At 30.3% G+C, this 12,250-nt stretch overlaps 1 protein-coding gene across 1 annotated transcript in view; it reads right to left on the bottom strand.

The window, feature by feature from the left end:
- Positions 1–226: 226 nt before the first annotated feature.
- IntS6 (integrator complex subunit 6) overlaps positions 227–12,250 on the bottom strand; it is a 47,564-nt gene continuing 35,540 nt past the window's right edge. Inside the window, exons 9-15 of the mRNA XM_067266168.1 lie at positions 11,152–11,246; positions 10,629–10,739; positions 9,666–10,011; positions 8,486–8,622; positions 6,232–6,505; positions 5,510–5,761; positions 227–1,183 (exon numbers count right to left, since the gene is read on the bottom strand). Of these exons, the coding sequence (XP_067122269.1) occupies positions 981–1,183; positions 5,510–5,761; positions 6,232–6,505; positions 8,486–8,622; positions 9,666–10,011; positions 10,629–10,739; positions 11,152–11,246 (1,418 nt within the window). The 3' untranslated portion in view covers positions 227–980. The remainder of the gene's footprint in view (positions 1,184–5,509; positions 5,762–6,231; positions 6,506–8,485; positions 8,623–9,665; positions 10,012–10,628; positions 10,740–11,151; positions 11,247–12,250) is intronic.

The raw sequence follows: 12,250 nt of genomic DNA, 5'->3' as shown, positions 1-12,250 counted from the left end.
ATACAAGTCAATTCACTACTTACAAGCACTTCGGCACAGTGTCCTTTCTACTTACCGCTCCTCCAAGACAGCAAAATGCCGGTGACGGGCATGCCTAAGTTGAATATATTAACAGACGAGCCACAGATCGGATCTTAGCATAATTAATTATACGTTGTTTGCGGATATTTTCCGAAATATTTTATACATTTACTAATGGCGATAAAGGAAACAGTATTAACGAGAATATATTTAACAAAATTTATTTCTAGTCGTTCTATCGAAAAACATCTGTACTCATATTTACAATGACGGTATGTAACATCAGCACATTCATCGGCGGTGCTTTTTTTTTTTACCTTCGATTCGGTTTGGAAGCTATAAAATTGTTTCACTGGAAAGATGGACAATAAAATATTGCTCTGTTTTACATAAATGTCTCGATAAATGTAAAAGATTCTGTATATTGGTTTGTCTTGGCACGAAACAGTGTCCTGATGCATCGCACATACAATACTGTATATGAATTGCACTTCGAAACCAAATTTAAACATTTAAATATTTCTCTGTACATTTTTATTGACTCCGATATGATCATTCATTAAAACTTCTGAGCACCTTATGAAATGAAATGAGATAAAATTCTGAAGTCGATGATGTCCAAATGAAACCTATATACATTCGAATGTCAGATTTCCGATATTCCAATTCATTCGAGCTCCGTTCCAAACGAGCGGATCGGGTGACGTCGATTGCAAACCGTATTGCGAAGATTCCTCCTAAGAACGTCGGTCCGTCTGTCGCAACGGGTACAAACGATGACGAAGATATGTTCGGTTAACAAAAAACAATTCTTCTTATCGTATTTGTTTCCAAACAAATACTGGTCGGTATCACAGCGTCGTTTCTCCGAACCTTTGTGATAATCGTTTGATCCGGCAATTGGCGTGGTAGGAAGTACTGCAAATGGAAGTCCGAGATTTCGCCTCGTTCCCTTTCGACTACCTGGGGACGTTCGACGCGGGAACGTGTAACACTTCTTCGTTCTCTCCCTGTAACAGTTTCTGTTCGTAATCTTCCAGGAGTTTTATAAGCGTTTTCCGTTTAAAACGTCCCGCTTCTTGTATCACTTCTCTCACCATAAATATTCTCGTGGCCATGTTCCCTTGAAATGTTTGTAACCTTTGGAACAACTTTTCGAAATCTAAACAGAAAGAATTCATTATTACAATAGTGTTTTATGACTGACGTAATTAAAGATCATCAAAGTTTTTGAGTGTAGTCAAAAAAATAATATCAAATATAATTAATGAAATTATCAAAATCATCAGTGTTTACTTTTAATTTTATGTTAAATAAGTTATTAACCAATTTGTATATTCAACCCTTGCATGTGCAATACGTAATATGATTGGTCATTTGTATTTTAAACAATTTGAAAGTTGTTTTCTGTTCTGTCGTAAGAACTTGATAATGATCTTTAAATAAATAAGATTTAATAAGTGACTTAATGTTTTCAATTTGTTTTTTTGTTAGTTAATTTGGGTGTGATTTTGAGTTAATTATAGTAGTACATCCAGTTTTTTTTTTTGCAGTAATTAATGTACTGCAAAACGAATACCGAATCTTATATTCAAATCCTTCGGCAACATGTACGCAAATCAAAACGTAAACGTTTCCAAAGACGAACCTGCATTTTCTGGCACAACAACATCTGTCCACACAATGCTACAAAAACCAAAGCCTGGCTCTGCCTCCAATAGAAAAATGTATGGCAATGTTTGAAAATAAAGATGAGTCAATATCTTCCTTGCATGTTAAAACAATTATCTGTGTATTTAAGCAAAGAATGTGAAAAAAATTCCCATGCAGTTGCTGCACAAGTTTATATCATCTATGCCTTAATGCCTTGCAACTTTTATAAAGCAAAAAGGTGATGCTATTCCATGGTGATTACAGAATCTTAACACATTCGATAAAGTTCAAAGAAATGTGTTGCAAAGGCTCTACAGATTAAAAATTATATATTTTAAATAGCAACACATTTTCCCAAAATCTGAGCTTCTGATATGTTTGATGATGATCACTTATCTTATATTAAAATTATTTATTATTCAAAAATAAACATCTTTTCATTGTACAATGAATTATTTTAAGTTATTTATTGAATGGAATTCATCATAAGTAGGGTTGTGTATTAGTTATACATTAGAGACAGAACTAGAACAACTCCAAAGTAAAACGTGAATAACATTCTTGTATATAAATGTCTCTTTAATCCAAAAACTTGTTCAGTAGACTATCTCGTGGCATTTCGGTTAGGGACATCTTTATTTAAAAATTGGATTACAAATGCATTTCGGGTTGATTTACACTCCCAACCCCTCCTCAGTGCATATGAAGGCATAAATTTTTCTTATTGCAATTATATCATCCATAAACATACATAAATAACAGTCTAGTATTCTACATTAAGTGCATGAAAATATAATTTTTTTATGTAGAATACTAGACTGTTATTTATGTATGTTTATGGATGATATAATTGCGATAAGAAAAATTTATGCTTTTATATGCACCGAGGAGTGTTGGAGTGTAAACCAACCTGAAATGCATTTGTAATCCAATTTTTAAAATAAAGATGTTCCTAACCGAAATGCTGTGAGATAGTCTACAGAACAAGTTTTTGGATTAAAGAGATGTTTATATACAAGAACTATATTACAGTGTGATGTGAATAACACTATATTTCATTAACAAACACCGTCCTAAATCCTTCGCAGAAAAGCCGGCTTCCTTCTAAATAGAGAGAACAAGGCCTTAAGATATAATAAATAGTCGTTACAAACAAGTGAGAGTAAGTCTCCTGCAGATAAAAACAATGCACCACAATATTGACCTGAATATAATACATCATCATGAAACAAGTCTTGGGCTGGAAGAAACTCCACAGTAGGTACCATCCTAACAATCTTAGCCACAATCACACCAACAGACAAACTATGAACTTTGCCAATGTCAATTTAGCTGGCTGGCTGGCTCAGGAATGCTTCTTTGGAGAGAGAGAAGGATCTGTGATGGCCTTACAAGATCAAGTCATTAATACAACAAACTAGAAAAAGCACATCTTAAGTTCAAATGCATTCTTTCCTCTTCTTTCTAATTTTCTGTCCCTTCTATCTTTTCTCTTTTTATTTTTATTTGTTCTTTCTCTTCCCCTCTAATGGAAGTTTTGGCTAGGCTGTCATCAACCCTGTGTTACTACCTCCATTGCAGGATGCAGAGTTCTTGTCTTGGCATGTTTGTTACTTTCAAAGGAGTCTGAGGGAGTGTTTGCACATTTTCTACTCTTCCTGCTTTCCAACTGAATTGTCTGCTTTGGACACCTTTTCCCACTTATTTGACCTCAGGCAGATGGCAGTGCTACCAACATTACGATTGGTGTGGATGATGAGTTTGCTCTGTCTCCTCTTATTTCTTTTTTGTTCCTAATCTTTGTGTCTAATTTCCAATTTCCTATTCAATAGATGACATCTCCCTATCATCTATTGCCTCTGCACTTTGCACATGTGCAAACCAACTGAATTCTTCCTATCTTTCATTCTGAGTGTAACAAGAGTTGGTTCCCACTGGAATGGCTGTCCTTTTTCTGTGCAGATGTGGTTCATTTAACATCTCTCTCCAGTGACACATTCTGACCTTTGCCAGTAGTAGCTAAGTATTGCATTTTGTTAGGGCTTGCTCCTTGGGATGATTGGCAATAGTGAATCATGCTTTGGATTGCATCGGTAATCAATGGGCCTTTTATGTAGTCTTAAACCATCTGAGAACACTTTTTTGCGCTTGGTTTACTGATCTAGCAGCACTTATCAATACAGCTTTATATCTATCCTTATTATGGACTTTTCTTTGCTCTTCCTCTTCTTTATTCCCTACAAACACTTTTTTGCTATAATGCACTGAGGTCTGACAACGTAATAAACTTTGAAAAATTTATTATAAGTAAAATCTCCATAATGAAATAGTAACCACTAAAATTCAGCAAAAACTCACTTTACTAAAATAAAATGAATATTTCCAATAATTTTAAAATGTCCCTTGGTTTTTCTCTTGTAAGGATAACGGCTGTATTAGCTTAGCTTGTACCAAACATTTTGTCTATTGCGTTAAATGTTCCCATTGTTCTTTTATCAACTAGTAGTAGGCTGCTGTGTGTTCCAACCTGCTGAATGAGCAGACATTTTAACAATTATTAAATATTTTTAGTCAAATTTGATAGCCACTATCCAAATTGCAGCAGTTTATAATCAACAGCCATTATCCTTTCCTCAACAGCCATTGATGATACCATAAATTTAACTGTGCCAATCACAGGGCACAGTTAAATTTGAGCACACACTTGTGGGATAAGTATATATACTCTTATTACACATAATAGAAATTCATAGTGTTCACCAAATAGGAAGAAGTTCAATTATCTACCTGGCACACTCTTGAAACTTTCAGTGGTGTACAGACCTTACTTTGAGAACCACTGTCCTATTGGTTGTTGCAAGTTTGCTCACTGTAAGCAGATTTTTTCTATGAAAATGCTGTGTGGATTAACAATAACTCATCAGATTTATTTATTATTACTGTATTAGCAAAACAAGAAAAAAGGGTCAAATGTCAAAAAACTCTGAAAGATAGTTTAGCAGTTTAATTTTTACCACTGAATACAATATCTAGACTGCAACCTTTACATCAGGAAATCATTCAAAACTTTAAATTACAATATAGAGAACATATTATATGGAAGATATTGCATGTTATCAATGATGAATCATGCACACTTAGAATGAATCTGTTAGATGCAATGTCAATAATTAATAAAAGTTCTCAAAAGCTTAGAATGAAGTTTCATAAAACACTATTGAAATTGTTTTACACAAAAATTTAGAATAAGTTAATATGAAAAGCCTGCTCCTATTGAGATGGGATAAGCAATTTGTTGATGTTTCAAATAAATCAAAATTTCCATTAGAATCCACCTAATATATTGAAGAAGACAGGAATATTCTCATTACAGTAATGTGTCACAAAAAAAGAGACAAATATCATAACGTAGGAATGGAGTAACAATCTGGAATTCTTAAGAGGCTTCGTAGAAGCTACACCGTTCGCCGAAGACATCTTTGAGTCTGTCAATTACATTGAAAAAATTGTCGAGCAAGAAGGAATGAATCTTCAATGACGAACTCATATAACACCGTCAATGTTATATTATTTTGTACGTACATGTATATAAAAAAATAATAAAATATGATGTATTTTAAGTCTATTTAAAATGGTAATTTCCATAATTTGAAATTTCGTTGGCTTGAAAATTTTTCCCATTCCTTCCACTTTGAGCTATTGACAGTCTACAGCGTGTGTACATAAAAATAACCATAAAAAGAGCAGAACAGTAATACAAATCTATTATATGCTACTATAATGATAAAAATTTAATTATTAGGATTAAAGAACTTTTTAAAAAATTAATACTTACTTCTTCCAGGCCTTCTAATTTCTTTAAATATTTCGGCTCTAATACGAACAATTTCGGCTCTCATGGACCAGTCTCTAAAGAAATTTTCATTTTGTTCTAAATCGTCGGAATCTAAACTCGTAACGTCGTTATTTATATTCCACCCATCTACGTGATTGGAAGTAGGTCTTGAGTTTACGTGATTGAGTAATATTCTATTTGATGAATTATGAATATCCCACGGGGAATCGTTTCCTTCATTAGTTTGGTTTGCTAAATAGGATAGAAAAAGCATTTAATTATTTGTTAATTTACTAGTAGTAATAAATAATTTGACAAATTTATAACCAAATTACAGGTAGTCGGTCCTTGACTTACGACAGAAAATTAGTTTTGTGTTTACTTTTTGGGAATAAAAGATGCAAATGAGTTTTACTCAAAATAGATAAATTATATATATGAATTACTGTTATGTAAGTTTTTATTATATCTATTACAGTATTTCATTTAACATTTAATTAGTATTCTATTCAATTAACGTGACTGATTGGAATATAACCAATTTTTCAATATTCTCCATTGTACATTCAAATAATCACAAGTCAAGAGCTAACTGTTGATTTTAACATAATTTATACCCCGTATATATGTATAAAATTTTTAAATACAGTTTTTATTGCAATTTTTAATTGTAATTTATCATCTTGTTGAAATATTCTAAAAGTTAAATTCTGTCTACTTACATTGTATATTCATTCTTCCTTTTGATTCAAATAATAATTCTATATCTTCAGGACCATTTGATGTCGGTTGAGGGGAGAGAGAATTTTGCAAATTCATATTTGAAGTCGGACTAGGACTGTGTGGCCTCCAAAGTCTAAATTCACGTGGCAGAGGACCCGGTTTTCTTTTGGAACGTGGAAAGCCAGTAGGAGAATCTACAGGTCTTTTCTGGCCACGGGTTGGGGATCCACCACCGCCAACTGGGTCAATATCTGCTTCATCAACCATCATCCTCTGTTGTTATATAAAATTTATTATATTAAATCAAATTTTAACCTTTGTTTTAAAAATACTTTATCAAAAGATACAGTAAGATCTTAAAAATGCTATTATTTATTTGTATAAATGTATATTTAAGATATTAAATGCATTTATCAATTTATTAAATATAACATGCATTGGAAATGTACAATTGAATTATCTGTTTTTGAAAGTTAAACTAGTTTCCTGCAGGTTTCTAGTGCTTGATAGTATTCCGTATTGTTTAATGATATCATATTTTTCTCTACTTCCTCTGATCACTTCAACTTTTTAAGCTAAAGACAAACTTGTGTATGTTCCATACTTAGCAAAATTGTTTAGCTATATTTTTTTTTTATCTATCTAGGTGCAAATGTCACTAAAATTGACATTTTGTAGTCCTGAAAATGCCACATATATTACATGACAATTTTGGGATTACAAAATTGGCCTATAAAACTCATGCATTTCAGGAAAGCTCCAAAATGCATACATGCTATAAATCAGATAATCTTTAGCTACTTTCTCTTTTCATTTTCAAAATATGAGATGTAGCAACTTCAAGTTAACAGATTCAACTAGAATTTATTATTATAAATTAGTAATGTTTAAAATCAAATTTTTTATATTATAAATATTGTTGTTATTAAATTGGATTTTTCAGTACACAATACAATCAACCTAATTTATGCGTTTTTCAAAAGAACTGAGAAAAATGTACAAGTGAAACTTTTTTCAATTGCTTTTAGAGTGATTATAGTGTGTAGCACAGCATAAATTAACACTATAACTGAATCTGTACTGTGTTAATTAAGAAAAAGTCTGAAATTAAGTCATGTACTTTTAAAAAATTGATAAAGTTTTGTGTTTCTTGTTTTTTCGATGGTCTTGTCACATACAATACAGTGACGTTAGTTGTCTCTTTTTGTCAAAACTCCAGTTACGTGAGGGAATGGAGAGTCGTTCGAAAAGTTACTTCACACTGACAGCAAATAACAGAAATGAATGAGAAACTAGAAAGAAATTTTTATTTCCTTAGCAAAATTGGTATACACTACAAAATGTGGAATGCCAAACTTTTCAACACGTTGGATTAGAGGAGAGATTTGTAAAACAGAAAAATTCACCAGAAACAGCATCACATGTTACATATTATTTGCTCTGCTTTTTAAATTTGTTGGAGATTTGCTGTCAGTATGGACTAAGTTAAAATGAATGCGTAAGTTGCTTTTTCAGATTTTTTAATAATCGCTTCAAAGTTTTCCATTTTAAAGTAAATAATTCTTAAGTAAGAAAAAAAGTGGCGTAGAATACTGAAAAATTTGATGTATAAGTGTAAAATTGTATAAATAAAAAATATATAACTGATGTTTTATAATGGAGAAAGTACTGTGCAGAAAATATTTAATATATAATTGCAAAAAACATACAAGTGAGAAAAGTATAAATGAAGTTTGGGTGTATTTGTAAGATCTGCCACAAACTACAGGAAGCGGGAGATAGCATATGCTCGGTCACGCTCCAATGCCCCCGCCTTCTTCTCCACCGAGGCTATAAGCAATTTTCCCCGCTCGCCATTGCTAGTGCGACTGCTCTATTTGTTGAATTCTGTCAACAGCAAGTGTATGCTTGCATCACTGCACTAGCAAAGGGATAACCGCTCGGGTGCAAAGAAAGGGGCGGAACCTGTGACATCGTCATTAAATTCGAACAAAATACAAGCTATTAATTATACAATATTCTAACAGACTTGCATCATAGAAATATATAATTTATTTAGATATTAACTGAATTGTAAGTAGGTAAATTATATAGTGTTATGATAAAGTATACTGTATGTATGGATTTCTTAATGGTGCTTTAAAATAAAACATATTTCACTTTTTTTGAGATGATAATTACTATTATAAATAAACATTTTTTAAATGTAATTATTTTATAAAACATGCTTAATATTTTTAATTTAAATTTTACCTTTTCTATCTTAAACGGATTTCCGAACATGTGCTGTCGGACTGGCGTCGATTCAATCTCACGAAGCGGCGTTGGCATCCGTTTTAAATATTCCTGATAGTTACCCATTTGACTAACTGGTAAGCTATGTAACTGATCTATAGAAAATAAACACAAATTGCATAAGAAATATTATTTTATTTTATTTTATGCTACATATATGATCTGATAATAGTAGTAATAACTTTTTAAAATTCGTATTATTGGGTACTTTTTGCCGAAAGACGAAACCAGTATTTTTTGGTTTCAACTTTATTAATTTAATAGAATTGATAAAAATTTATTATCAGACAAAAAATCAAAACTATCGTAGGAAACTGCCCAGAAATGTATCCCTGTTAATCTTTACTTTTTACTGCATAATTCTGCTTCCAGTTAGAAAGAACAAGTGAAATTTTCCAGAATTTATTAAGTATTATAAACAGTTAATTAGATAAAAGAATATTTTTAACGTATGCAATAATCATGAATGAGAAACAGAATTAAAGCTTTTCTATAATTTATATAAACAATTAAAAGATTATGCTTCCTCCAAAGTGTATCCATAATAATGAAGTCAAAAACAGTTGTTCTTACATCTCATTGCCTTCTTAATACTTCCTTTTTTCTTCTAGAGAAAATATTCTTTATGTTTCCAAATAATTAAAAAGTTTTGTAATATCTCATACACGGTTGTGAGGCGTATAATTAGAGGATAATTTTTTGAATCCCTACAATCTTCTTTTTTGAAGATCATAAATGTTATACCACCACCTTCAAAAGAAACTTAAAATATCTCCAGAAAAAATTTAATAAACTATAATAAGGGAAAACGTTCATGAAACAATTTTTTGTGGTGGTTACACCGCCGCAAAAAAATTAATGAAATTACAATTGGATCGTCAATGGCTAGGTGTTATATTATTATGTTGCTAATGTCTCACTCAGCTGCTAAAAACGATTGTTTTATCAAGTAAGTAAATTGTCGGTGTGTGTATTTACATTTAAAAAGTTCTATGTAAAATATATTTAATATTACTTCTTTCTGCAGTATCTTTAATTTTATCATTAGCATTTAATTAGCAGAAATACATAAATATTAAAAAAAAAATTACTTTTATTAATTTGAATAATTTCGTAGAAAAAAGATTTTAAAACTCACCGTCGTCTTGTATTCGAGTATGATTAACTGAAGACTGTAAATAATTTGCTCTCATTCGAGCTATCTGATCTAATAACGTGCGACGTGAAATGTCAAATGGATTACGATAGCTCTCCGTCTTGATTTCCTTATCTTTAATTCCAAGCATAAAGCCAGTGAAATCGTTTAATTCAGATTTATAATTACTAAATCTTTCGACGATTGCCGGATTTGATGTTAAACTTATTTCTGATAATTTCACTGCAGGTCCCATTGATCTGCCGATAGGATTTACACGGATACCTTCTGGTGTCAATGGTTTTCCGGTCCCGACTGAACTTATCAATTTTTCAAATTCTGCTTTAGCCTACAATTATAATATGATAAAATACAAATTATTATATTACATTTAATATAAAACTTACAGTAAACTAAACAGAAACTGAATGATTGCAAAATAAATGCGTTATTTTTTTATTTAAGTTTTCATTCTTCCTAAATGAAGGCAGTTAAACCTCAAAAGTCTCTGTGCACAGCCTTGTATTTATCACTTCACATAATCTACAAATATAAACATCTGTAAGCCTGATAGTTATTTTGATTTTTATTAATAAAACCAATTATATGTAAGAGTACGTATAAATATTATAATAAATAACAAAGCTGTCTATGATAATTTTTTTATCATTCAACGTTTTAATAATCCGAAATCATGAAATATTAAAAATTTTGATTTATGTGTACTTTACAGATATTTTAATTTGGTCCTTCATTAATGTATCTACCCAACCATATTGCTACATTCTTCTTCAAAAGCAAATAAAAATGTGTTGTAATCGAATATGGCAGACGATTACTCGGAACTACGGATGCTAATTTAATTTCTTCGGTAAAATTTTCTAATAAAACTGTTACTTGAATGTGAATATTTTATATTTAAGCCTATAATATGATAACATATATTCGAATTTTCATTAAACTTACTTGATTTTTTAATCTTTTGAGGTAGTTCAATACACTATAACTTAAGCAATTCTCCATGCTGTCAGGTACTAAATTTGGTGCTCCCATTCGTTGTAAAGCTCTTTTCAATGGCTAAAATGTTTAAAATATTTTATTTATGTACAGCATTTTATATAATAAACATTTTAGAATTTGCTATTTTGGTGCTAAGAGTGATTCCAAAATAGGTATTAGCCTTAACTCTAAAAATCTGTTGAATTCTTAACGTTAGTGAAATCTAAATTATAAAATTATAATAATTTACATATTAATAATTAATCCAGCGTTTGTTTATAAAAATCATCAGATAAAATATGTAAATTTATAAATCTGACATATAATTGTTTTAATAAATTCTTTAAATATTTATAATAAGTTTATTGCCATTAAAGTTAGCCCTGTTGCAGGGATTTAATTACATAATAAAATTAATACTTTGTATATTATTTGATTATTTATTTATTTTATTAAATAATACTTAAATATTTATTAGTTTTCTACTTACACCAGCGTAGTAAAGGGGCATATTTTTCAAATAATTGTCAAACTGAATTTTCCATTCTCGGGTAGGTTTACACCGATGAACTTTAAATAATTCATCTATTGAAATAAAATTTTAACAATTATGTATTATTTATAAATATAAACATTTCGATAAAAGTAATGAAAAGAATTTTATTAACACTTTTAAACTGTTTCGACTTTTTCCAAAACTTTACGACAATAAAAAAAAAACTTTATTTTCGGTATATTTTAAGCTTGTTTTTATGCCAAAATGAAAACTTTGCAAAATAAATTCATTACATTCAACGAAAACTGAAATACATTATTCTTCCAATTCCTTCTTACAGTTTAACGACAAACTAATGTAACAATTTATACATATAGAAATTGTTTATTTAACAAATAAATGTTTTTGATGTTTATTAACTTAAGCTTTAGATCCTGAATTAAAACATAATTTATCTCAAACTATTTAAATCCACCATAGAAACTGACGAAGTTAAGGTTATTATAATTTCTTTTGTTTAAAGCTTTCAATTAAGTACAAAAAAATCGAATTTATCATTTTATACTATAAAAGAAATAGAAAACGAAGATGGCATTAAATAGATATTCAACTACTTAATTGAACTTTACACTAAATTAAGATGTATTGTAAAGTTTTGTTGAAATAGACATTTTATTTTCTGTTGTTTGTAAACCATAAATAAATGTAATAATGAAATGTAAAGACTTTTTAAAATTTATTTGGTATCATGTACTTAAATCTCACAAACTCAAATTTCATCCACTTCTAATTAAGATGGAAGGATGTAGTTAGTGTCCGACTACAATGTATTTTAATGACGTTTCGGGGATTGTTCCATCATCATCTTCATCCTCATGAAATTCAATAAACATAACCAAATGTAGAATTTAATCATGATGTTCGTGTAAATGCACTGTAGTGATGTATATGATAGGGATGGACTCGTCCCACCGTGATCTCGAAGACACAGACAATAAATATATTAAAATTATTTTAATAAATAAATTCATTCGGCAGTTGCTGGATCAGATTTACTCGGCAGATAGAACGTTGAACTGGATATCCACAAACT

This window comes from Centruroides vittatus, unplaced genomic scaffold (assembly GCF_030686945.1).
Source record: "Centruroides vittatus isolate TY-2023 unplaced genomic scaffold, ASM3068694v2 contig_2682, whole genome shotgun sequence".
Classification (NCBI taxonomy): Eukaryota; Metazoa; Arthropoda; class Arachnida; order Scorpiones; family Buthidae; genus Centruroides; species Centruroides vittatus.
Note: the sequence above shows the minus strand (reverse complement) of the source record. Positions and strands in the feature narration are given on the sequence as shown.